Below are 27722 nucleotides of genomic sequence, written 5' to 3' on the forward strand. Positions count from 1 at the left end.
TTTTGTGTGTTGTGTGAGTACAGCAGCATTATGTCTTGAATTAACATCTTATTTTCATGATCCAGGATGCCCTGGCCATTGCTTGCGAGTATGTTAGAAAGATAAGAGCTGACATGGGGGGGACGAACATCCTGGCACCGCTCACATGGATCCTGAGGCAGCCTTTGATCAGTGGACACCCCCGCCTGCTCTTCCTGCTCACAGACGGTGCTGTCAGTAACACGGGCAAAATTATCGATCTGGTCCGCAGTCATGCACGCTACATCAGGCAAGTATTAATGTTAACACACGCTGAATGTTAGACAGAATAACGAATAGCATTATTAGGGATATCTTCACTGTAAAACCTGTTCTGGTTTCCAGACATATACAAGCAACCCATTTGATGCTAAAGACACTATGCTGTTGTAATAAATCCTTGCTTCTTATGCAGATAGCAAATGTGGAGCTTGCCTATACTATAAAATCACATCTCAGGGTTAAATGTAGGACCTGATTCTGCAGCTGTAATCCTTTCAAAATGAAATCTGGCAACATGCAGCTTGTGTTATTTCATTTCAGCTTCGAATTCTGATTAAAAACCAACAACAAGTCAGTGTGAATGAGGAATTAAAAAAGAAAGAAAGGAAGCATGTGAACACCGGGTTGAGCTGCCGAGTGAGAGGGAGCACCAGTGGAACAATAGACCTGCAGTATGCTGGGAAATCATTTTATTTTGCCACCTGCATCTAAGTCTCACACTGAAAAAATCCTGTCCTGAGTCACTCTGGACATAATTGACTTTTGTCTACTCCCTTTTAATGGATGCCTCCCCCCAGACGATTGCATTAGGCACACGGAGCTTGACCAAACCATCAGCACTTCCTGGGCTGTAATCGCTCTAGGCTTGCAAATAAGAGGCGCCATTCAGAAACAGGCACAAACAACGATCAATCTACATTTTTGTGAATCCACGATGGATTTTTAACTGTGTCGAGGGAGAAATTTCTTTTTTCAGTCTGCACTCTCTGATTTAATTAAAAATGCAAGCTGGTGCAATGAAATTAGGCAGCTCATCCCTCTGTGGAAAATGAAATATGAATTGTAAAATCGTTTGCTATCAGCCAATCTGCCTGGAGAACTATTTCGACTTCAGTTTCACCAGAAGATATTGTAGGCTTTTACATAAAGCTACTGAAGAATTATATTATTTCTAGTTCATAAATGTCTTTGCAGCATCTCGTTAGTTGTCTTTGTGTTGTGCTCGCATTTTGGGAAGACGCTTGCTGTCATGCTCGTGTGTTTCGTGAGCTATTCGTGGAGCTGCAGTGTTTAATGTCTTTGTGCAGATGTTTTACGTTCGGCATAGGACAGAATGCTTGCAGGAGGCTGGTGCAGGGGCTGGCGACAGTTTCCAAAGGAACAGCGGAGTTTCTCGCTGACGGAGAAAGGCTTCAGCCCAAGGTACTAATTTCCAGCTTTGTGTTGCTCCAAGCACCAAGTGTCCGCCACTGATACCAATTAGGAAATCATATCTCAGAGACACAATTCACTTTATGTTTTGGTCAGAGAGAAGCTGGCTTTTATAGTGGAAAGTCTTTTTTAGTTGGCTTGTTTTCACTCCACAGATGATAAAGTCCCTGAAGAAAACCATGTCTCCTGTACTCAGCGACATTTCCATCGAATGGCTCTTTCCTGAAACCAAAGAAGTGCTGCTCTCCCCTGTGGGCAACACTTTTCTGTTTCCAGGGGACAGTCTGATTGGCTACAGCGTGGTTTGTGATGCCACCCGCTATCACGACAACCCCAAATCTGTAAGACACCTCTTAAAAAGTGACAAATGACAGCATGCGTGTTGATATTCTGTTTTGTAAACACTTCAGAAAAGGAACATCAGATCACACCATGTTTTTCTTGTGTTTATGTTCAGTGTGATAAATCATTTAATCATTGAAGTAAATCCTGATGGAGATATATAAAAATATAAAAGCAGCTCTAAGGAAGCTTTTAATCAAACCTTGTGAAAAAGTCTCTTTTTGCATGTGTCACCTACTCAAAATCGAAACAGGATAAGAGGAGGCGATACAGCATGATGCGCTCTGTTGAGTCAGCCAGCTCAGTGTTTTACCACTCTCAAGAAGAGGACCCAGTGAAGACAGCTGGTGACAATCTGGGTTCACACAGGGAGGGCCATTCTGGAACTCTGTATGATTCCTACCAGGACTCCATGATAGACAGCAGCCCTGTCGGCACAGACCATGACCCCATGGGTAAGAACTTACGGCAGAAATGAGTGGTTGACTCCTGAATGAGGGGATTTCTGTTTTTCTAAACTATAGGTTTGCAGAATGTCAATTTGTGTGCTCCTATTCTTGCAAATTGCTGTAATTTAGGTGTAACTATGATTTCCATCCCAACTGCTGAAGTGGTGTGTTAGTCAGACTAAAATGTGTGTTATATGATTGACAGGAAATTTTGCACAGGTATTCACGGAACCCACAGGATGAGTCATATTGAATTTTATGATCCTTTGACATTTTTCATCCAGCGCTGCTATGAGGTTTATATTTGTGGTTTTGATTGAAATGCCTTGACAGCTGTTGGATGGATTGCCCTCAAATTTAGTGCAGACATTAATGTCATCCTGAAGGTTTTTTTTTTTTTTTTTTAATATTTTTATTGAGAGACAAGTGTACAGTAGTTTACAATGACAACACAATCTGTTCCCCTCACATATTTTTTAGTTTTTCTTACATGAACAGACACAATAACACACACACAGGCACACCTACACACACGCTTAAGTAAACAAACAAAACAAAACCTAATAAGAAACCCAAAACAAACACAAACCCCAAAAGGGGGGAAAAAAAAAAAAAAAAAAAAAAATAAAAGGGGGGGGGGGGGGGGGGGGAAAGAGACATGATATTAATCAGCTGGTAGAGCGTTTAATGACTTGCAATAGTCCACGAAGGGGCCCCAGATAGAATAAAATTCTTTGTATTTGCCCTTCGCCACAAGGCCTATCTTTTGCAATTTAAGAGATGACATCACATCTCTAAACCAAAAAGAAACTGAAGGTGGCTTTGAAGATTTCCAAAGGAGTAAGATGCAACGTCTAGCCAAAAGTGATGTAAAGGCTAATATTTTGAAGTGTGTAGGGTCGGTTAGACCAGTGTTGACTGGAAGCCCAAAAACAGCTAGAAAAGGGTCCATGCAGATTTGGGTCCCAAGAGCTTTGGAAAGAATAACTGAATACTGACTCCAGAAGCCATGGAGTCTTGGGCACAGAAAGAACATATGGCCTAGGTCACATGGGGTGGCATGACATCTCTCACACTGATCCATCACTTGTGGGTAAATCTCAGACAGACGAGACTTTGAATAGTAAACCCTGTACAACACCTTGAACTGGATGAGTTGTAACCTGGCACAGGACGTACTATAACGGACATTGGATACTGCTTTCTCCCATTGCTGATCCGAAAAAATTATTCCTAACTCCTGCTCCCAAGCCCTCCTAATTTTAGCAACGGAATGGACATTTAAATCCATAAGTTGTTTATATATTAAAGATATAATTGACTTCTTATTGGGTTTAAGGGATAAGAATTCCTCCCATGGTTGGACATTTGGGAGAAGAGGGTAGGAGGGGAAGAGAGCAGAAGTGCAATGCCGTGCCTGAAAATAACGGAATAGATTGGTAGCCGGAAGATTTGTTTCTGAACACAGGTCTAAAAAAGTTAAGAAAGTGCCATCTTTATAGAGATCCTTAAATGTATTAATACCATGACGCTTCCACTGTACATAGGTACCATCAATGAGGCCAGGAGTAAACAGATGGTTCTGCGTGATGGGCATGTGTACTGATGCAGAGATGTACTTAAAATGACTCCTGAATTGTGACCAGACCCTTAGGCTAGACTGTACCACGGGATTTTGGGTGAAATGAGAAGGCTTAAGTGGTAGTGGAGAGAATAATAAAGCTTCTAAGGATGAGGAAGTGCACGACAGGCGTTCCAGTTTGCACCACAGCAGGTCTTGAGATTCAAGCCAATGGGTCAATTTGTGAACATGAGAGGACCAATAGTAAAATAAAAAGTTAGGCAAGGCAAGACCACCATCAAATGTCAGTCTCTGTAATAATGATTTCCTCACCCTGGGGTGTTTCCCTCCCCACAAAAACGATGTAACTAGCTGGTCTAACTTTTTGAAAAAAGCTTTAGGTAAAAATATAGGAATACTCTGAAACAGAAATAACAATCGAGGCAAAATGTTCATCTTTACAGCATTGATCCGACCAATTAGGGACAAAGGTAGCGATTTCCATCTCTGAAAATCTGATTGAATTTGAGTCATTAAAGGGGAGAAATTGGAAGAGTATAGAGAAGACAAAGTACGAGTCATGTTAACTCCCAAATATTTAAAGCCAGCAGGGCTAAGTCTAAAAGGAATGTCAGATTGTTTAAGTGTAAGACTTAAAGAATTTATGGGGAAACATTCACTTTTAAGAAGATTTATTTTGTAACCTGACAGAGAGCCGAACTTATTTAGTAGAGACACAATCGATGGTATGCTAGATAAGGGATCAGAAACATATAGAAGCAGGTCATCTGCATATAAAGACAATTTTACGTCAAGGCCTGACCGGGAAATACCACGAAAATGAGGAAGGGCCTTCAAAGCTACAGATAGGGGTTCAATTACAATAGCAAAAAGTAGGGGGGACAGGGGGCAACCCTGTCTCGTCCCGCGTGACAATGAGAAGTAGCCAGAGGAAACACCATTTGTATAGACACTGGCTTGGGGTGCCCTGTACAACAGTCGAATCCATGAAATGAATCTGTCCTTGAAACCAAATCTTTGCAAGACCGCAAAGAGAAAGCTCCACTCTACACGATCGAAAGCTTTCTCAGCATCAAGTGAGATAACTACTTCTGGATTAGTGGTTGAGTGTTGGGAAAGAATGACATTCAAAAGCGTGCGGACATTAAAGAACAGCTGGCGGCCTTTAATAAAGCCATTCTGTTCATCTGAAATAATAGTAGGAAGAACCTTTTCAAGGCGAATTGCTAAAATTTTAGCCAAGACTTTAACATCAACATTCAGCAGTGAAATAGGCCTATACGAGGTGCAAGACGTAGGATCCTTACCCTTCTTTAAGAGAACAGTAATTAGTGCTTGAGACAATGTAGGGGGCAATAGACCACGTTCAAAAGATTCATTATACACTGAAAGAAGTAGTGGGGCTAACTTGTCTATAAAAGTTTTTAAAAATTCAACTGAAAACCCGTCAGGTCCTGGTGCCTTACCATTGTGCATGGTCTTGATTGCATGCACAATTTCATCCAGCCTAAGAGGGGCATCTAATTGTTCAGCTATAACAGGATCGACAGTGGGCATTGTAAGACCGTTAAAAAAAGAATCCATCTCTGAGGCGTCAGCAGCAGATTCAGATTCATATAGGGAGGAATAGTACGTCTTAAACACCTCGTTTACTTCCTTTGAATCAGAGACCGAGTTGCCTGCCGCATCTTTAATCTGGGAAATTAATCGAGACGAGGCCTGACGTTTTAACTGATGGGCCAAAAGCCTTCTGGGCTTATCACCATATTCATAATAAGTCGCACGCGCACGAAGTAAAAGACGTTCAGCATCTGCCGTAGAAAGTAAATCAAATTCAGTCTGCAAGTCAAGTCGTCTTTTATGCAAATCGGGAGTGGGACTGTCAACAACCTGTCTATCTATGTCACAAATTTGTGTAGTCAAAGTTTGAAGTTTGGCTTTGTGGCTTTTAGTGGAATGGGCAGAGAAAGAAATTATTTGCCCACGCACATATGCCTTAAGAGATTCCCAAAGCAATGACCTCGTAACAGTATTGCTGTCGTTAAACACCATAAATTCATCAATTGCGGATTTGATAAAGGTAACAAACCCCTCATCCGAAAGCAACAAAGAGTTAAATCTCCAGGGTGAGGAAAAAGAGGACTGGGCTATGAGCTTGATGTCAACGCTAAGTGGTGCGTGATCGGAAATGACAATAGGATGATATGTAGATGACAGTACTTTTGGAATAAGGGAACCGTCCACAAAAAAATAATCAATCCGCGAAAAGGACTGATGTACCTGAGAAAAGAAAGAGTACGCTCTGGCAGTAGGGTTAGAAAACCTCCAGGGATCTACAAAACCATTCTGAGACATAAACTCAGAAATAGACTTGGACATAGAGGATTGGGTCAGGGTCCGAGGATTCGAACGATCTAAGGCAGGATCAATAACACAGTTTAGGTCACCACCCAATATCAAAAGATGAGTATCAAGGGAAGGGAGACTACTCAAAAGTGCATCTGTAAAACCTGGATTATCAAAATTTGGCGCATACACATTGACTAAGAGGACGGGTACATTGTACATGGTGCCTACAACAACCAAATACCTCCCGTTTTTGTCAGCTTTAATCTCAGAGGCTGTAAACTGTACCCTTCTGTTTATTAAGATCGCCACCCCCCTGGCTTTTGAATTAAACATTGAATGGAAAGTATGACCCACCCATGGGCACCTGAGCCTAAGATGATCCCGATCTCGCAAATGGGTCTCTTGCAAAAACATTACATCACTCTTTAAACGTTTAAGATGCGTAAATATTTTAGATCGTTTAATTGGGCTATTCATACCTTTGACATTCCAAGTTAAAAATCTAATACCACTATTGCCTAAGGACTGACCTGAAGTGCTGATCATTGCAGAAAGACAAAAGAGAAAATACTTATTTCTTCACCCCCAAAGAAAGAACAAGTGGGAAAAACACACTCACACAAACACACAACGCAAACCCACAACAACAAAAGTACAGCTTCAGAATAAAAATAATAATAACACGTCAAACACACCCACCCGCCTCCCCCCTGCACAGCAAAAGCCCCCATCCCCAAACGACGGAGACGGCAGTGCACGCTCCCACCCGGAGCAATCTGAACAAAAACGCTCCCGACTACGAAACGAACCGTGTCAAACCAAAGCTCCAACAGAGTCTTTTCTCAATAGATTAAAAGGCACAAATAAAATAAAAATAACCCAATTATATTTTACTATTAGACAGGTAAAACAAAACAAGTGTTTGGCAGAGTAACAAACTTAGCTTACCACAATGATGTTTGGATTAGGATCATACGCTATTTCAAACAGACAAACATTGTCCTGCTATATCTTTTATCTTGTGGTTATTGTCTTAATATATTCCTTGGCCTCATCTGGCGAGACGAAGTCGCGCTGCATTCCTTGATAAGTGATCCGTAGTCTTGCCGGATAGAGGATCCCAAATCGGACTCCCTGAATGCCGCGAAGCTGGCGACGGACCTCATTGAAAGCCGCACGGGCCCGCGCTGTCTTAGCGGTGTGGTCGGGGAACACAGAAATGGTCATATTATTTATCTGCACTCTCTGCAGCTCCCTGGCCTTCTGGAGAATCCTAGCACAGTCCGCGTAATAGTGCAGCCTCACAACCACAGCACGGGGACGTTCACCGGTGTTAGGTTTGGGGGCCAAAGTTCGGTGGGCTCTGTCTACAAGCGGCTCCTTCCCAAGCTGAAATGCCTCCATCAACAGCACGGACACATCTGTAGCGGACAGGACGTTCTCCTCTGGCACACCAACAATGCGTATATTATTGCGGCGAGACCTGGACTCCAAATCCTCGCATTTATTCTCCAATTTGGCCAACTCCTTTGACATCGCATCAACTTTGGCTTGGAGGTGGACAATATCATCTGTACATGTGGAGAGAGACTGCTCCATCCCCGTAACCGTGCTCCTGAGGCCAGCGAATTCCTGCCGCATGGTAGTTATATCTGAGGAAAGATCCGTTTTTAGTTGCTGTATGTCGGACCTGATAGACGTGAGATTCTCCGCAAACGCTGCCGTCAGTTCCTTTTTAAACAGTGATGAAATTTCTTCACGAAGTTCAGAGAGGAGTTCAGCCTTCGTGAATTTTTCCGTATCGACGAGCGGCGTGTCGGGTGACCCAGGCCGTGGCGAAGTTTTACCACGAGGCGGGGATGCAGTGTTAGCAGCAGGCCGCAAGTTCGGCTGAGAGGTGCTTGCGCTCTTATTAACCTTACGCGACATTGTAAACACAAAAGGCAAAAACAGTCTTGTCTCGGAACTATACAAAAAGAAAAAAACCCGTCAAAAAGTGCCTGGAAATGCTAGATAATAACTAGACTCTGCAGGAGCTACGCTCGGTGCGACCTACGCCATAGTCACATAAACCGGAAGTCCATCCTGAAGGTTTTTAATAGCTGTAGGTGTCCTTTAACTTTCTATAAGGTTAAAAACAATTTGTCTAGTACTTTGCTTTATCACCGAAAACAAGCAAAACTATTCCCAAACCCACCAGTCTAATTATACCTCGAAGTGTAGGAGGTGAGTGTGCTGATACGCTAATCTAATGGTTCTCAAATGTTTTCTGGCATGTCCCACTTTGGAAGCTGAAAAAAAGTTCATCCCACACGTCACAATTTTTATTGATTGCAATGAACAAAGGATCCATGTTTTATTACATTTTACTTAAATAAAAGTGCAAATCAGCACAGACTCACCTTAGTTTCACTTTATAGATTTTACCTGGCTGTTTATGATGGCTGCCCAACAGTTTGAGAACAACTGCATGAATCCAAGCATGGTAATATTGCCATTTTTGGCAAGTTGCTATGTGCCTGTGAAGGTTCGCAGTCATCCAGGTCGTCGTAGTCTAAGGAGCTTGGAAAGAAAAGTATCTGGACTTCTTTAAGTTTTCTTGAAGATGTTTCACTTCTTATCTGAGAAGCTTCTTCAGTTCTAAGCGCAATTGGTGGAGAATCCTCGATTTTAAGCCTTATGGGAGTGTCCACAAGAGGGTCATGGACCCCCTATTGATCTTCTACCTAACCATGAGCCAAGGTGTGAAAACGAGTGTAGTTCACAATCAGCCAAGGTTTCAGGTGAACCCATTGTGATGAGGTCAAAAGGCCCAGGATGTTAGTGGGTGTTGAGGTTTCTTGGAAGGGATCTCAAAACTGGATTATAGATGGCAAACAGTTGGTGCCTCAGTTCAAAGATGGTCATTCACAGTGGACATAGATGGCTTCTTTCACTCCTCTTTCAAACCGTCTGTCTTCTCTGTCCAAAATGTGAACATTCGCATCCTCAAAAGAGTGACCTTTATCCTTTAGATGCAGATGGACCGCCGAGTCTTGTCCCTTGGAGGCGGCTCTTCTATGTTGTGCCGTGCATTTATGAAGTGGCTGTTTGGTCTCTCCAATGTAGAGGTCTGAGCTTTCCTCGCTGCGCTGTACAGCATACACTACGTTGTTAAATTTGTGAACTAATCAGATAGTTTTAAAAGAGCTCAAAGTAGGGCGGTTGTTCCCAGACTATGGGGCATAAAACCTGCAGTAGGAGTTCTGCAGTAAGGCTAAGCAAGAATGATGCATTGCCCTGCACTGCCAGAAAGGCAGGGAGTAGTTTGTAAAAGGAATGCCAGGTTAATATCAAGCAGATGATGAATCATTTTACAAATACCAAAACAAACACTATAACATATGGAGAGCCTTAATCTTACCATTGGCTTACCCACACGGTGGGTAATGAAGAGAGAACACAGTGTGCTCAGAGTCTCAATATATTAGCTTCTGACAGCACAAAGCTGAGAAAGGTAGGACGCCAGCTGAAGCCTTTGTTTGTCTATTTTTTTTTCTAATGTTGTATTTCATTTTTACTTTACAGCGAGTGCTTTGTCTATAAATCAGGGAGTTTGCAACCAGGGATGTAAGTGTGTTTAGGTCCATTGGAAACAAATGTGGTGAACTTGGCATTTTGATTTAGTAATTACCATTTCAGTGTGGTGGAACCTACAATTATGTGTTTCACGGTGTTGTGAATTCGTTATCTTTGTAATTTTGCGGGCTTTTTTCATTTTTGAACAAAACATCAGGTTTAGATAAGACATCACCGAGAAGGCGTGCCTATAGTACCAACCAGATATCAGACTACAACCCAGCAAAGAAGGTCTACACTCCCAGTGACTCCAGCTCTGTGGTGGTGAAGAATCCACTGAGGAGAGCCAAAGTCCAGGAGCTGATAGGCCAGATGAGCCCTGAATATGATGCACAGTGGAGGAATGACTACCAGGTGAGCTTTAACAGTAGCAGCTTCCTTTTTAGTTTGCGTTTTAACTGATTTAACGGCTGAAACATGAGCACAAAAATAAACCACTATCAGCTGTACAGGCAGGAGACTTTGATGATGATGGAGTTGTCATGATGTCATTGTATAGAAATTGATATTTATATTCAGACCCTGCTGACAATTAAACCGAGTCTTGTCTGGACTGAAGTATAATCAAGGACGCACTAATGCGCTCTCTTCAGTAATGAAGGGCAAAATTTATGAATTGCAATTAAGTCCGACTATTACTCGGGGAGCGTGTCAGTATAACTAAGCAGAATTCACTGGACTGTAAAGAAATTATCTTCTCTTGTGAATCCAGTTGAGGATTCAATATATTCTTGCTTGATTAACTGAGTAAATATAGCACATTTCAATTTTCTGCACAAATTAAAAGACTAATATAAAAGATTTGGAACCCTCGGGCTTTTTACACTAATCAAAAACTCAATGCTGCGATGGCCATTCTTCCTTTGTTACGCTGACATTTTCTAAACTAGAAAATTGTCAGTTGCCCTGTTGCAATACAACGCATGGTTTGCAGAGTCCTTATGTAATTATTCCCTTGAAAGCCCCCTGAAACCTGAGCCTGAGTGAGCACACAGAAATGACCAGAATTACAATTAGTAGGCGAGGTTGCAAACCTTATTAGACCTGTGATAAGACCAGGGTCTTTCGAATTAAAACTCCTTCTATTGTTTTCAGCCGCAGCTGGCAAGTCTGGGTACCACATCTACCAGGGGGCGTTCTGCCAGCTGTCACAAGCCGCTCCTTCAACAGGAGCTCTTTCTGCAGCAGGAAGCCGACTCTGAGCATCATTTTCATCCCCAGCCACAGGACGATCCTCCGCCCAGCGGCGGCAACGTGACGCCTGTGTCTCGCAATGCTGCCAGGGAAGATGGATCCAGATCTTCCACAGACAGCCCATCTCTTGGGAGCATTGGAGACACAGGTGAGAGGGAAAGTAGAATTGTTTTGCATTAGTAGAAATCTCTAAAAGAAAGTAAACATTTTGAAGCTGGCCTGATTTTTATAGTGTAGCAGCTAATGGGTTGAATGCGGAGTGCATCGTTTTAGAGGGGCTTAATTACAAATGCACTGTAGCAGTAAATTAACAGAGTTAGAGAGCTAGAGGAGAACATAACCTCCATCTGTACAAATATATGACTTACGGTGAGAAATTGGCTAGGGCAGAACGGTGGTTAGCACTGTTGCTCCACTGCAAGAAGGTCCTGGGTTTGAATCTAGAGCTGGAGTTAGATAAATATTGGCTAAACTGGCTGTAGATGTGAATGTGAGTATGTATGGTTGTCTTTTTCTGTGTTGACCATGTTAAAAAAACATATTTATTTTTTAAAACATGTTTAAAAGGGGATGTTCATATTCAGAGGGAACCGTGCCACCTTAAAATGATGGACCTGTCCATAGTTTACTTGGACTGTGGTACACATGTAGGGCCAGCACAGAGCTCCAGTGCTGCATCAACAACAGTTTAAGCCATAAAAAACACAAAACAAACAAAGGACAAACCTATAAAATGTCTTTATTAAGTAATTAACAAATATGTAAGAGGTCAGTGTGTCACCGCTTCCCCAATAAAGCCACCAAATGCTGAAATGCATGAGACCTATGTTCTGTAAGAGCCTGGGTTGGCACCAGAGCTGGATGGGCGATCGACTTTGATAGAGGCACATTTGATTCAGCTCACTTTGCTGTTTCATTAAAAAAGAGAAACGTGAACACAATTTAAAAAGATGCTTAAGAAGCATAGTATAAAAACAAGAGACGTTTTATGATGAGACAGAAGTAGATTAATGAACTCATCACATACGAGGTCACTGACTGTGAGCACAGAATATACTCAGAATATTAAGATTTGTTTTGCAATTTTCAGGTCAAATCATGCTGTAAAGCCAGCTGCACAAGCTGATGAATAACCTCTTTTTAGTTCCAAAGAGACACATGAGGGCTACTTCCCAAACTCTTGACTTACATAGGCCCATCCACTCCAAAAAACTCCAGTGTTCTTGTTAGTTAGTGACCACAATTGGAGCACATGTACTAAGCTGCTATTACCCAAACAATTGACTTGAGCTTGAGCTGCAATACCTAATTAGACATGAGAGTGTTTTAACTTTTTCATTATCAAAACTGTACTTGTAGTTGCAAAAGTATGTCAGTAGAATTCAACCGAATTCAAAAAGTGACCTTTTTTGGATAGGCTTGGATCCCAAAAGTCCATAATGTTGATGTTGGCAAGAGTGCATTTAAAAAGCTTGTGTGTGCACATGAAAGAGAGAGGGATAAACATATATGAAATGTGCTACAAAAGCTGAGATGCTGAGATGTGACATGTTTGCAGCTTGGATTGTTAAGGGCAGTGTCAACACAGGCCAGCAGGGAGTCAGGAGAATAGCATGCTCAAGCATGGCATGAGGTAAACATGATCGTAAATCGAAGCTCTGACACTCAATTCACGGGAAGAGCAGGAAATGTTTTTCAATGTCTGGGGACAAAGCACAAAATTATCTAGGAGATGAATGATAAACAGAAGAGGTAGAGTTTTAGAAAACAGTTATTAAAGTAGAAAATCAAGCAGACAGAAGAGCTTTGGAAACAGGAAATAAATTAATTCAGCACAAATTCAGTTCCATACGAGCAGCAGCAGGTAATAAGCTTAAGAGAAATAAGAGGTCCTCGCACGGTGGGATTGATAAATCCACATCAAATCTTGCTCCTGCGATGTTTCAGATGGTTATGGACACCAGTTGTGCCGAGCAGAAACCCCACAGGATACCCACGCTGCACATCTGGATGCTGCCAACCAGCACAAAGGTGACTGCAAGGCTGTGGTGTCTGGACTGCTGTGCGGAAAACCAATGAAGTGGGAGGTTGTGTTTGATATCGAGCCCTTTCTGAATGGCCGTGAACGTGAGGAAAAGGTTCACGAGGAGCTGTGGAACGAGACCTTCCACCACCTGGCCGGCCGCTCCATCATCAACGACTTTGAGCACATGGCCGATAAGGAGTGTGAGATTGAACACGGTGAGCTCTATGGGGATTCCAGTGTTTAGAAGGAGACGGGGGTAAATTTTAAGATTAAAAGACTTTGCAGCAGTAGGCCTCCTGCTAATTCAGATTTGATATTTGGCTGTCTGTCGTCTGGTTTTGGCATTTTAGATATAAAACTTTTCACGAATAGTTTGACATTTTGTCTTTCTCACTTTCTCACCAAAAGCTTTTAGAGAGGACTAACATCACTGTCGTGTCTATCCATTAGATACAGTGTTAGGTGGTATGAGGTCCTTTAGAGATCCTGTTATGGGATTTTTTTCCCTTTGCATGGAGCCAAGTGAGCTGTTTCTTCCTCTTTCCAAAGCAGTGTAAATTTTCTGATTTACTTCCTTACCCGAAAGTAAATAAGTATATGTCATTTATAATTTACTAATGTTTGGAATGATTTTATTTGATGTTATATAGTATTATATATAATGCTCATTGTGTTTCACAGGGTCTGGCAGGAAGTACCAGTTATACGGTATTCACACCAGCAAAGCCTGCAATATACTGAGCAAATACACAGCGTTTGTTCCCATTGACCTGGACACAAATGAGTATTTGCAGACATGTATTGAATACTTAAACCCTGGTAAGTAACACAAATTAGGTGTGACAAGGTTCCCTTAAAAAATGTTCAATCAGCTGCTTATTTTTTTAGAAGACTGCTGCTGTGCCTGACACAGCAATCTAAAGTGTGATATTTTTAGAAATGCCTTTTCTTTTCTTTTGCAGAGCATTTAGAAGAAAATATCAATGTCATTCTAACATCTCGCTGTCAAATATGAAGCATGAGATGAAAAAAAGGAAACTTCCTATGGCATTTATAGTCATTTTTTCTAAAACATCAGTCTGAAAGAGTATCTAGCCTTGATATGGGTATTTCAGGCACAGCTCATTGACATAGCCGCATTAACATCACACACTGGTTTCAGTATCCACATTTTGAGGATTAAGCATTAGTATTTTGGCTACTATCATATTTCTTTTGGAGCCAGACGCCTGTACAATCCACAGAGACCAAAAACATTTTGTGTACCAAGCTGTAAATGCTGTAAATATACTCAGAATAACAGTTTAACATGTAAGTCTTGGAGCCAGCTTTAAGTGACACCTGAGGTACTTTAGTTTTTAGCACGTCTATGGTGGCTTCATTTTTTTCAGCTCCTGTGGTTGCCCCTTGTTTGAACCTTTCGCTTGTGAAAAGCAGTCAGTCAGAAGAAACCTGTCTTAAAGGAATCTTTGCCTTTTAAAGGAAGACGTGCTAACACGACATGTTTCAGACAGTCAGTGACCTGGAGAGCTGCAGTAAAGCTCACTATTGGGTTAACTGGGATTAACTTGAAGTGTGAATTATGCAAAGCTGCTCCAGGAGAGTCCAGAGCTGGAATTCAGCATGATAGGCTACCAAGAGCCCAGAAGCGATTTGGCAAATAGAGATCATTAACTATAAATTAAAGTAAGTGGCATGTAGCAGAAACAGACAAACAAACAAGACAAACTTGTGATTTAAAGTGGGTGGATACAAAATAACCAGGTAGCCTCAACCAGTCAAGCCTCTACCAATGGGAGTAACAGATATCTTTAGTAAACATAGGATGGCATGTAAAAGGGGCTGCTTGCACAACCAGAGTGACGGAAAAGAGAGTGAGTAAATTTGTGGCAAAAGATTTTGTGGGCAGCAATCTACTAAAATAATTCAAATAATAAAAACAATCACTACTTCCTCCAGTTGAACATGGTAAATTTTACTCTTATTAAACAAAACCACCATGAGTGAGTGGGGCAATGTACACCATATTATTTTAAACTTCTTACCTAATTATATATACTTTTTTTCTTAAAATATCTGCATGCATCTATTATACTGATACTGGTTCCTTTCCTTTTCCTGTAAAATGCACTAATGTAATTTATAATTTACTATTTTCATTCATGTTTATGCAGAAAGGGATCATTTATACTCTATAAATACAGGATAGAAACCCCCAAGAATTCTGCAACAATGGATTTTGTTAGCCATGACTGACTGCAAGACATCGCAATGTAATAATTCAAAGTTGAAAATTACAGTAAAATCAAAGCCTATAATGTTGAAAAACATATTGTTGCCACACCACATTACCAGCATGTCCAAAAAACCTCCCCAAAATCTGTGAAGCAGGTTTAAAAAAATAATGGTAGAGAACATTTTCATGATTAAATTTCATGTCTAGAGTTTAAGTCCCTCTTCTGGTTACTTAAAGGTTAAAATGTGTCTATGCAGCTTAAATTATCCCATGTTTATAATAAAGTGCAGATTTCTTTCTGTCTGAATTACACATCAGATGCCCACAGCAGGCTTAAAAAATGTCTCACGATCAAAAATTTGTTTTCAGGTGATGGTCTGAAGAGGAACTCACACCCCAGCTCTCGCTCAGGGAGCAGAAAGAACAGAGGTTACTCCATCGGGCTTGGCCGCTCTCAGTCTGGCGGCATGTCGGAGGAAGTCGAAGATGTCCTGCTGCACAACAGTAGGCTGCATTTTTTATTCTTGGCTCACATTTCAGTCCTAGGGAAGGCACTTTCATTTCAATAGCCAGCTAGAGATAAAGTAGAAAGAAATGAGACATGAAGAGGTCTTTTATTCTGATGCAAGCATGGAGTATATGATCAAAGGAAGCAGTTACAGGAGCATTATTCAATGAGGAAAGAATAAGAATCATATTTATTAACTGAAATCTTGGTTCATTCAACAAGGGAAAGGTTTCAATCTTGCTTCACCAGCTCTGGGAGCTGTGAGATGTTGAGCTCGAAAAGCCGAGTGCTACTTTACATTAAAAATAATCCAGCTTCAGCAAAGGGTCACAACATTTTAAACTGATTTTTCAGTGGTGGCATAGCAACAGCGGGAGCTAAGACGAGCACGCCACTCGAACATCTGCTAGGCACTGCCGGTCAAAAAAAGAACGTGCACAGATACAGATGAGTTGCATCAGCATTATTAGACAGATACCACCCTTTTTCCACAAAAGAATGACCTCTTAGGTTTGGAATGATAAGAAATAAAACTGAGCACAGCTGACAGTTAAAATCCTTTTCATCATCGTCTCAGGTGGAGAAGACGGCGTCTCTCCGTGCAGCACCCCCTCCTCCGCCGGCTGGGAGAAGTGTAGCTTTGCGGAGGGTAAGTGTTACACATCAAACGGTCAGTGAGTTTGCTGTGCCCCCTCAATTTTCCCTCCACGAAGACCTTTGACATGCACTGTCTGGCACTTTGTTGTCGTTTTCTCTGCGGCGCGGCCGCACTGGTCCAAATGAGAAACATGAGATTATTGACATTTTTAGTCCCTGTGCTTGTCAGTGACGACAGAAGTCGACAGAATTTGGTGGCTTGTATTGACAAATGCCGTCTGGATCTTATTTGGAAAAAAATAAAGAAACAAACAAGAAGAGTTTCACCTGGAGAGGAGAGGCAGCTATGTCTTCTGCTGTCACTTATATATCAGTGGGTGTTTTTCAGGCATTTATTATTTCACACTTAGGAGGGAAAACTAAATAAGGTGAAAAAAATGCACTCCCTCACTTCTCTTTTTTCCCTTGGCTAACTCTGCCTCTCTTTGTGTCTTGCTGTCTCCAAGTCTCCCAGAGGAGTCCCTCTGTGACCTCCGACCAATCACAGAAATCGGTGGAAAGCCTTTTTTCTGCCAGGTGGGTGATTGGAGGCTTGCTGGCTGAATTAATGTGCTGAGGCTGTGCTACCACTACATTAGGAACTAAATGGGTATTACAATTCGACTACTTCACAGGGCAGAAAATATTCTTAACATCATCTTTATCCATTCCTGTCAGCTGATTTTGGCTTTTAGCGTAAGATGTATTGAGGTTAATGTATCAGTTGAATGCAGGGTATCATTAGCTGTGACCCTGAACTGAGTTACAATTTCTTCTCCTCAACACAAAGAGTCCACAGCCATGCTTGCAGCTCTGCCAGGATGTGTTTAGAGCTGAGACACCTAGGTTATACAATGTGCTGATGCCTGCGCAGAGTGAAACACTGTTCAAATGAATGAAAGAAAGAGGCCAGATGGCATAACTGTAAAAAATATACAATATTTTCAGCTGGTCTCTAATGGAAAATCTCCATAGCACTGGATAAAAACTGACTGATTGAAATAGCTGAGTGAAGTCTGACTTTTGCTCACCTCATCACAAGTGGCCAATCATGTAAGTTAGAAATTTTTTTAAAAAAAAGTGTTTGGCTGGAGGAGGAAAGATTTGGAGGTTTGCTAAAGGTGTTACTTCTGGGAGAGTATACCACTCTTGCAGCTAGAACATATGTGCTGGCTGATGTGTAGAAAGTATTCTCTGAATCAACTCAAATTGTGACCTGATTTTGGTGTTAAATAACAGGTTAAAAGAGAAAGTTACTTAGATACAACCATACTTAATGGACAATGGAGATTTGTTAAAACGAGCAGTCAAGTTCAACATCTAAATATAACAGATTTAGCCATACGGGCAAATTTTTGTCTGCAGTTGCTTGCAGGTTAACATTATTCTTTACTAGTGAAGAAAAACCAAAAGTACAAAAGGATCTGTGCGCCGATAAGAGACAAAATCATGTAAATGTTGAGACATTTTGCAAAGAAAATAATTTGAGATTATGTATATAAGTCAGATAAAGCCACTGCTACATCACTCACAGAATCTAAGCTGAGCATGTTGGTCTTACCCATATTACTGTAGTTAGATCAAATGTTGAAGCTGATGGGTGAACATGATATACTGCATTCTCAAATGAAATAACTCTGAAATCATAAGGTAGCCGTGCCCTAAGGCATACCCTGCATTTTTGTCTCTTTTTTGACCTCACATGGGTACAGTGGGTTATATGTGTTTTTATAAAATACAATATAAATGTTATAAAGTTTGTTACATAAATATTTGGAAATTTTGGGTAATCTTGCATCTCTACGTCCCCACAGTGGAAATTTAATGAAGAAGTGCTTGAACTTTAAGCTTATTTCAAGGGTTTAACAAAAGTATTGCATGAACGATTTATAAATTACAGTCACATAGACTCAAAAGTAACTGGACAAACTAATATAATTTTAAATATAAGAATTGTTTGTAATACTTGAATGAAAATAATTTGCAATCAGTAGACTGCATAATGTCTAAGACCATGAAAATGGGTCTCTTTGCCTTTGGTTTTGTATTTAATAACTAATAGTTTAATAAGAGATGGTGTCTTTGAGTGCAAACAGGTGGATATACAATTTCTCTGCTTAGAGAAGCTCCTTGATTGCTTTTGCAGTAGGTTTTGGGTCACTTTCCACTTGCACTGCGAAGCGCTGTCTGATCACTTATACAGCATTAGGCTAAATTGGAACAAGGTATATTGCTGTGCTATTTTTTCCAAGTATTAAAACCTTAAATGATGTTAGTTTGCCTAATTATTTTTGAGCCTTTATGCATCAAAAATGTAATTTGTAAATAGTGGTTTACAAAACCTTTGTAAAACCCAAAGGTGAGAGTGTGCAGCGTTTGATTTCAAATCCACAATGATGGAGTACAGAGAGAAAATTAGAAATTACAGAAACACTTTCACCAAGACTTTAAACTAGTGATTGAGACCATAAACTCACGAGGACAGTGTTTACAGAGCTCATAAAAAAGTGAGCCGTGTTGTTATTTTCTCATAGATTTCTATACAGTTGTACTACTTCAGGAGTTGCCCCCTAATGGTCATATAAAGGAATGCAGATATAAGGCAATTCTTCACTGATTTGACTTTTTATACCTTGAGGGTAGTTCCCCTTAAAATGTATGTGGTCTGTGCAGTTTCATATCAATCCAATAAACAGTCATTGGAGATATTTCTGCATAGACGAAGACATTTTCCATCCCTAGAAATGGAGATGCCCAGAGGCTAAAAAAACCTCATTACCTGTAAAAAAAGAATTTCCCATTTTTTATTGGGTTATAAAACATGTAAACTTTTACATAAAAGAAAAGAAAGAAGTTGTTGCCATTCTTTTCCTTCACAATCAGTGGATTACACCTAATGGTGGTTTGTGTTTCACATACTTTACACTGTAATTTACTTCTGCACCCCCCTCTCCTCTTTAAGGCTGGCCCTCAGCAGGACTCGTCTGCTAACTCGAGCTGCCAAAGGATTCATGTGTCGATCTCACAGCAAGTCTGGTGATTCAATTGGAGAGAGCGACAACGAGAACAAAGACTACATTCCTCTGGTGGGCTGCAGATCTTTACATGTGAATGTTTTTTTTAACGTACACTAACTCGAGCTGACAGAGACTGTGAATCTGTCAGAGGCTGTTTAGACAGAGCGAACAATGAGTTCGCTCGTTTATGCTGCTTTGAAGAGCCCTGAGGCGTAAGGTGCACAGCATGTAAGCATGCTGTATTGTAGATTTAAATGTAGCGTGTCTGTAGTCTGACATTATATACACTCAGAATAAAAGAGACTTAAATGAAATTTCTTTCTGTGTTGCAAAAGAAATGGGTATGATTGATGGATTAATAGGGTGCTTATAATATGAGCATTTAATATTATAAGACCATGACCCTCACTTCCACTAACCAAGACCTTAAAGGGAGCTCTAATTGTTCAGCACATGGCACATTGTCCGTATATTGTTTGGCACTTCCCAGATTCAGTGGAATAAAGTATGTGTCAGAAATGAATAGCTGTAGAATAAAAGATATGTAGAATAGCTGACCATGAAATGATTTCCTCTTCTTGTAACAGCGAGGAATCCTTGGTCAGAGCATCTCACAACAAGCTGTTGAGTGGAGCAGAAAAAACCCCACATTGCAGAAGAACATCATGAATATGAATCAGCTGTGGACTTGCTCCCTTAGTCCTTATTTTCTATTGATACGCATAAAGACAAACACACAGTCTGCCAACTGAAACTGATTTTAGATGCTCTCCAAATACATGCTGCCCTCTGCTTCACTGCTGAAGGATTAAAGACTGCAGTAACTAAACAAATTAAATAATTTTCTGTACAGGTGTTGTTGCAGTTGGCTTGTGGTGCATTTCCCCTGGACGCAGCTCTGTGCGATGCCATTAATGTGCCCATGGACAAGCTAAAGTGGACGTCCCCCTTCACCAGTCACCGCACCAGCCTGGGCCACTTGTCTCACTCCAGCAGCCGCCGCGCTGAGAGTGCTGATGACGGATGCAGATCACCGTTTGAGCAAGAAACATATCAGCAGCCTGCAGATCACACCGCAGGCATTCACAGCCTGTCTCATCTGTCCAGGAGCACCTGGACGGATGCTGGTCCCTCCTCGTTAGCGAGCCCATCTGCCGCTGCCAATCCCCCGCTCTCCACACTCTCCCGGGTGGATAGTGCACAGAGCTCTGGGTCAGGGGGCTTGGAAACACCATCGCCTGTAGAAAGCATGGTGTGGGCTACAGCGGTGGCCCTTGCCTGGCTGGAGCATAGCTCTGCCAACTATTTTATAGAATGGGAACTGGTAGCCGCCAAGGCCAGCATGTGGCTGAGTGAGCAGGACATCCCAGAGGGCCGAGATTTAGCATCAGTGAAGGCTGCTGCCAATCAGCTCTTCATCATCCTCAGACACTGGGATGAAAACCTGCAACTGAACATGCTCTGTTACAACCCTAACAGCGTCTGAGGCCTGTCAGTCCAAGACTGCAAGTACTCAAACCCTAACGATACTATGCTAACTGAGGCCATGCTATTCTCTGATCAGCAGTTTGTCCTCTGGAGTCTGATTTTGCGTTGCAGTTGTGAACAATGTGTGTTTTCTTCTGTTTGTGTGCTGTTCCTCCAAACATATCACAGGCTCTTCAGAGGAACTACAGTGTGTGCAAGCTGTTACCTCGCTGGTGCCATATGCTGTATCTGGATCACTATTAGCAATGGAACTATCCGAGTTATGCCACTGATTTGAGTTTGAAAGAGAAGAATGCCAGTGTTAAATTTGTAGCATGCCATCAACCATCATCATCTGAGAAAAGCTATTACTGTCATCACATTGATGTAACAAGGAGAATGCTGCAAAACTATGGTAAGATCAACTGTTCCACTAATTAGTACACGCCATTTTTACAACAGTACAACCTTTTCTGAATTGTTTGGATTGTGCTGAGGGGAAACAAATGTTGAAAATAATAATCTGGTTACTTGCCCTCAGTACTGGCACTCTTTTCTAATGCTCGGTGCCATTACATTGTTAGTACTATTTGCCATTTTTGCAGTTTAATTGTAGCAGAGAAAGAAAAATATGCAAAAAGCTAGAGAAAATATGACATAGGTTAACAATTTGTTTGAAAAAAAAAATATGTGGTATATGTGGGGAAATGTGTGTATCTCTCTAGCATGTGATTTACTGTCTATATTTCATACAGTTTTTATTTTCCCGTACCTGATTATAACTGTTTTAGAGTATAAGATTTATTATTTCTTTTACTTAAAAACAAAAACACAGATGTGGAGCTGGATGCACCAGCGGTTTGCAGGTTCAGAATTATCCTCATAAGCTGAAGGTTTGCTAAGTAATAAGGAAATTTACACTAATTTAACTCTAATTCACACAGAGATCTTCCCTGTAATTTACCAGGTTTAACTGCTGTAAGCTGACATAAGCATTGTTATTAATCTGCTAGAATAAAAAAGTGATTACGCTTTAAGAGGTTTTTCTAAATGAAGCTTCTCAAAAAATAGCACGAAACCTACAGAAATAATTAGGCTTTTAGCACTAAGGACCACACTTGACTTAAAATATATCAAAAGCATTATATAGACAAAAGCATTGGGCCATGCCTCTTAAACTTTGAATTCAGGTGCCTTTTAAAATGGCTCATTCTAAAGAACCCACTGAATTCAAGCATGGTACTGTAACAGGATGTCATATCTGCAATAAGTCAGTTTGTGAAATTTCTTCCCTTCTTGCTGATTCCGAATCAGCTGTAAGTGGTATTATTGCAAAGTGGATGTGATTAAGAGCCACAGCAGCTCATACAAAGTGGCAGACCATGTAAAGATGCAGAGTGGGATGGCTGAGTGCTGAAGTGCATAGTGCATAAAGTGGCAAACACGGTGCTGACTTAATACCTGTAGAGATCCAAACCTCCACTGACATCAGCACAAACCCTGTGTGCTGAGAGCTTCAAGGCATGGATTCAATGACCAAGGAGCTCCTGTAGGAGGGGATTTGTATTTCTGCATTAATAAATCAGTGCTGTACATGCATCATAACTGCGAGCTGTTCTGTAAACCTACGCTGTAACCTTTGCCATAACCTGACATGCTGCTCCCTGGAAATGTAACTACACGCCCCGTTGATGTAGCCCTCCCCTGTTGTAATTGGTCCGTTCAGGGAATCCTCCCCTGAGTTTCTGGTGACCTTGCTGTGGTTTTTGAATGAATCAATGGAGGCATGTGCATACAACCACGAATGTGGACGTTGGGCTCTACAAGGATTCACTGCAAAAGTCTAAATCAGTCTAAATCAGCCGTAATGTGTAGTTGGCCCAGTTATTTTGTCCATGTTGTGTTTTTATGCACTACATAAAGATGTAGGAAATACAATAGTAATTGCTAGTAGTATGGTATAACAGGCAATAAAGGAAGCTAAAAGTTATTCTGTGATACTGGCTGGAGCACACCTGTCTGTAAACATAGCCGTCATCTTTATCTCAGTGTTATAGCTCTTAATTTTCATTATTGGGTCTTGCACAGTTGCAAACTGAAAAACTCGGACCATAAAAAGAGAGACAGACAGATAGAAACAGCCAAATTACTAGAAATTAGTTGCACATCCTGCTGACATCATAATCACATATAAACATATCTATATATATGCACAATTAAATTCAATACTTTTCTTTCCCCAGAAAGAGCTTTACTTTATAAGTTATGTTATTTGAATACAGATTTTTTATTTCAAAGAACAACTCACATTTGAAAACACTGTTTTAATATGAAATCACTCCCAAAACTATAATACAAATTCTGGAGAGATCCCACTGTGGACTACAGGTGGATGCTGGGGTGTTGTAGAGTTGAAACCAGTAGACATCAATGCAGGGTTAGATGGTAAGTTCTGCATCTTAAATGGGCTGCCAATTTGGGAGTATGTGTTAGGTATATGATGGGAGAGCGAGGCATGTTATGTGTGCACGATGCAATCCTTAATGAGTTTTCAGGATTTAGTTGACTTAAATATTTTTTTATTGGAAACTATTTATTTGCACATTATAAAGCAAAATCAAAAACGGTTAAACCCACTTGTAATGATCTATAATTTAATTATCACTTATGTTGGACCTTGGATTTGCAAACAGCTGGTGCTGCCTACTCCCCAATAATATGTACAGTGACCAAAAGTCCTGCTCCTGAAATCAAAGATGAATGGCCCCTGCTAATTATCACTGTCAAAGCTTCTTTACCTCAAGTGCCTAAACAAGGTTTAAATCAGCTGAAAATGTAAAACCTGTTCATTGCAGTAACAATTGGTTCATTTAAAAATATATACACAGTCGATACCCTTCTTTCTGCCTTTTTTATTCTTCCTTTTCAGTCCATTTGAGCATGTTTCAGTATTAATTTTCTATTTTTTCCCCCTCGTTGCAGTGTTGCTTTACTCAGGTATTCCTTTTTCCACTCAGGCTGAGTTGCATACGTCCGTCTGCATGAGCACAGGTGTTTATGTTATGGTGTTTGATGATTCAATTGCCACATTGGAGGCAGTAGTGCAGTATTTCCCTCTCTGAACTGAGAAATACAATGTAGATGTCATATAGTAATATTTTTGTCCTGTAATTGCAGTATTTAGTGCAGCTGTAATTGAAATAAGTATTTTTTATGTACCGAGTCAGGTGTATGGTGCAGTATCTTTCAACTTGCTGTTCGTGCCTTTATAAATGATTGTTAACTGTTTGAGGCTGCTGAAAGCTTTTGCTGTGTCTTTATAATTGTGAATGCTCTGACCAGCTCTGAAGGTGCATGTAATAAAGTAAGTCTACAACCAAAGAGCTGGGGCTCAAGTCATTATTGTTCCTCTGCTACCATGAAGGCAGACCTCATGGACTAATACTGTGACCCTTGTCTTTTTAAGGATCTCCTGCTATGCTGATAATTCCAGGTTTACCCATCGGTTTGTCTCACTAATCTTCCTCCAAAATGAAGGAAGCACAAATGTCAATTACCAGTGGAGATGTCCATTTTGCATATACTTTATGGTGACTGGACAGTAAGTGCTGTGGGGCAAACAAACATGAACAATTTTTATGTTGATATATTGGCCAGTAATGGCTTTAGAGAAATGTCATCAAATCAAATCATATCATGTAAGTACACCACAGAGAGCACTCGATGAGCTGAGGGAAGCCACTGATTTCCTGGGCTTCCTACCTGCAGGAAATTCTATATTAATAGACATACGATTATTGCCAATATTATAAAAATGTAACCTGTAGTCAAGTACCACAATAAAGCTCTACAGAACATCTTCAGTCACATTGGTCTCACAGCCCTGTCTGACTGTGGCCTGCTGTTTATTTCAGTACATCAGAAAATTACTTGGAAACATGACACCACGGTGGCCATAAACCAGCTGTGAAATGGAGAGATTTTATTAGCGAAAAAGGATACGTGTTGCACAATGTGAAGAATTAAACTGGGAAAAAAGTAACTCTGTATGTACCTCTAAACCTATCAGTATAATGATCACCCAGCCACAAGTAAGAGCCCCACAGAGGTGCTCTTCAAAAGGAAAATCAGAAGGAAGCTCCCAGAAATATTACCGTCACAAAAAGATTTGGAGACAAGACACAAAAATCCTTAAAAAAAAAAATCAATGGTCTACACAGGCAACAACACAGGGCAAAAATACCACCTACGACCCTACAACTAAAACACAAGGTTTTACACCTTATACATATGACCAGGATGCTACAGCTGATTAGATTTTGTGAATGGAAACAAACCTAGAAGCTAGAAACCTTTCTGGTCGTGCACTATTAGAGGTCACTTATTTAGAATGATGGTCCATGATGGTACTTTTATGTGTTCATCAGTTTTGACAAGGTCTCCAACACCACTGGATGAAATGCATGATGGATGGATCAACAGAAAGACCAGATGCATTTCTCAGGTCCCGTGTCAGGTCTTTGCTGTATTTCCACCTGATAGCTCTCTTGTTGCAAACATCCTATTTGATGCCTGTCAAAATGTGTTATTTTTGACACTTTTTTGTATATTCAGCTAAAGAAATTTGGACAAATTATGTGCAGGCTGCTAGTAACAAAGATACACTTTATTTAATTGGTTGTTTGCTAAATTGCTTGTTATGTGTAGAAACAATGCTGCTTCATCCCTTCAAATTACAAAAAAGGCTTTTTATGCACACTTGACAGGAGAAAAATGAGAACGTTTGGAGAAAGGGAGCAAAGTTGTTGGACTTCATGGTAAGTTTGGACAACATGCTTCTATAACTTGGTTCCAGCTGATAGTTGCACTCATCCTGCTGGTTGCTAGGGGCTAACGTTTGTATGAGTAATGATACATTAACAGCAACTGGAAAATGAAATTTTGCTCTTGCTTTGACTATAAATGCACTCTGTAAACTTACGTTTGGAGAGCAGTCTATTAAAAACTCTTTGGGCTTCACAACATTTTCCCATCACTGAACTGAAGTCAAGGTGACCTGAGCTACACTGGTTGTATTCCTTCCCCCGAGTGACACGGTACAAGTCTCATTAACAACAAAAAGCAGCCATAATGTGGGTCCTTGAAATCAAAGAGGGTGATAGTAATTAGGATGACAAGGCACCATTTACACCATCCACACTATTACAAGGTAAAACAAGCCTGGCGTGAGAGGCAGAGGGCGCATGAACGAGAAATGGGGGACGAGAGGGCCAGCGAACGGAGCACCGGGTAAGAAAAATGAAAGCTCATTACTGCTGCGCTAATAACCGTCTTCACCCCTGTTTGAGAGATCAAACAAGACTCAAAGAGTTCCTGACATTGTGGAGTGCTTTGAAGAGCATGCACACAAAAACCCGTATTTAGATCACGATATTTTCTCAGGTGTGTTGTGATATTACGCAGCACGCCTTGATTCCAACAACAGACACGCACACACATTAAAATCACCTTAGAAAAGTTTGGACTGTGTCCTGTGTGTTGGTCCTGTTGCTAAGCTACTGACTATAATGCATGTGAAAATGTGTTGTTTGAACTAATCTTCTGTTATTTCATTTACAGTCCTATATATAGATTAGAATGTAGCATGACATGATCAGTGAGAACAGTGGTGGGTTTTACAAACATAACGCTGATGGGAGCCAAAGATTCATTTAGATTCAGGCTGGAAAGCATCAAAGTGCTCATTTAGCTCGACATGCACATCCATCTTCATGTTTTTTCCCCGCAGGTCCATTTACTCAACATCTTCAGTGACAATTATTCTGTTACATTCCAGCTACTTAAACTCGTCTGGCTTTAGAAAGGAGGCTTATGTCTGATTTAATCCAGGCCACTATATCACAGCAGTTTAAACTGGACATAAATAGCATACAGAGCAAACATAAGTAATTGCAGTGTTGGGCTGATGCTGGCCTAGAGGCAGGTCGTGGGGCACAATAAATGACTAGTGTCTCAGCTTTGGGGTGCAGAACTTAAGATCGCGATTAGCAGTTGCTGTGCTACGTTTTCATTGCATAGCAACTGTTAGTAAGTGTCTATCTTTTTCTCAGTAATTTATGTTTATTAACCTCAATGTAACAGTCAATCCAGGACTAAACTTTGAGCCACAGTAGAGTCGCGCTGTTGATAAATTATTTAATATTTATTTAATGGATTATTTATTGTTAAGATGACCACATGAGGAAACTAAATGTTTATGTATACACACATTGGCCACTTTATTAAGTACACCTGTTTGCTAATGCAAATATCTAATTGGCCTATCACGGTCAAGATGACCTACCGAAATTCAAACCAAGCATCAGAATGGAAAAAAAGGGATTTAAGTGACACTGAATATTTCATGGTTCTTAGTGCCAGATTGCCTTGTCTAAGTATTTCAGACACCGCTGATCTACTACAACCATCTCAAGGGTTTACAGAGAATGAGTCAAAGAAAATGAGCAGTAGTTCTATTTGTGAAAATGCCTTGTTGATGTCAGAAGTCAGAGGAGATTATCCAGACTGCTTTGAGGTGGTAGGAAGTATATGGGAACAGTAACTCATGTCGAACATTAAAGGAGATGGGTTGCAGCAGCAGGAGACCACACCGAGTGACATTCCTATCAGCTGGCAGGAAACTGAGGTTACAGTTCACACTGACTCACATTCACACTCACAAAAATCAGACAAAATAAGATTGAAAAATGATGCTTGTTCTAATGAGTCTCCATTTCTGCTGGCACATTAAGAATTTGGTGTAAAAACATGAAAGCATGGATCCATCCCGCCTTATATGAATGGTTC

At 40.7% G+C, this 27722-nt stretch overlaps 1 protein-coding gene across 1 annotated transcript in view; it reads left to right on the forward strand.

Moving 5' to 3' along the window:
• vwa5b1 (von Willebrand factor A domain containing 5B1) overlaps positions 1-24257 on the forward strand; it is a 37702-nt gene extending 13445 nt beyond the window's left edge. Inside the window, exons 10-22 of the mRNA XM_026153569.2 lie at positions 66-268; positions 1329-1443; positions 1608-1793; positions 2048-2249; positions 9950-10146; positions 10888-11134; positions 12934-13227; positions 13694-13831; positions 15618-15752; positions 16334-16405; positions 16860-16929; positions 19355-19478; positions 20263-24257. Of these exons, the coding sequence (XP_026009354.1) occupies positions 66-268; positions 1329-1443; positions 1608-1793; positions 2048-2249; positions 9950-10146; positions 10888-11134; positions 12934-13227; positions 13694-13831; positions 15618-15752; positions 16334-16405; positions 16860-16929; positions 19355-19478; positions 20263-20895 (2616 nt within the window). The 3' untranslated portion in view covers positions 20896-24257. The remainder of the gene's footprint in view (positions 1-65; positions 269-1328; positions 1444-1607; positions 1794-2047; positions 2250-9949; positions 10147-10887; positions 11135-12933; positions 13228-13693; positions 13832-15617; positions 15753-16333; positions 16406-16859; positions 16930-19354; positions 19479-20262) is intronic.
• Positions 24258-27722: the final 3465 nt, after the last annotated feature.

Source organism: Astatotilapia calliptera, chromosome 20 (assembly GCF_964374335.1).
Source record: "Astatotilapia calliptera chromosome 20, fAstCal68.1, whole genome shotgun sequence".
NCBI lineage: Eukaryota > Metazoa > Chordata > Actinopteri > Cichliformes > Cichlidae > Astatotilapia > Astatotilapia calliptera.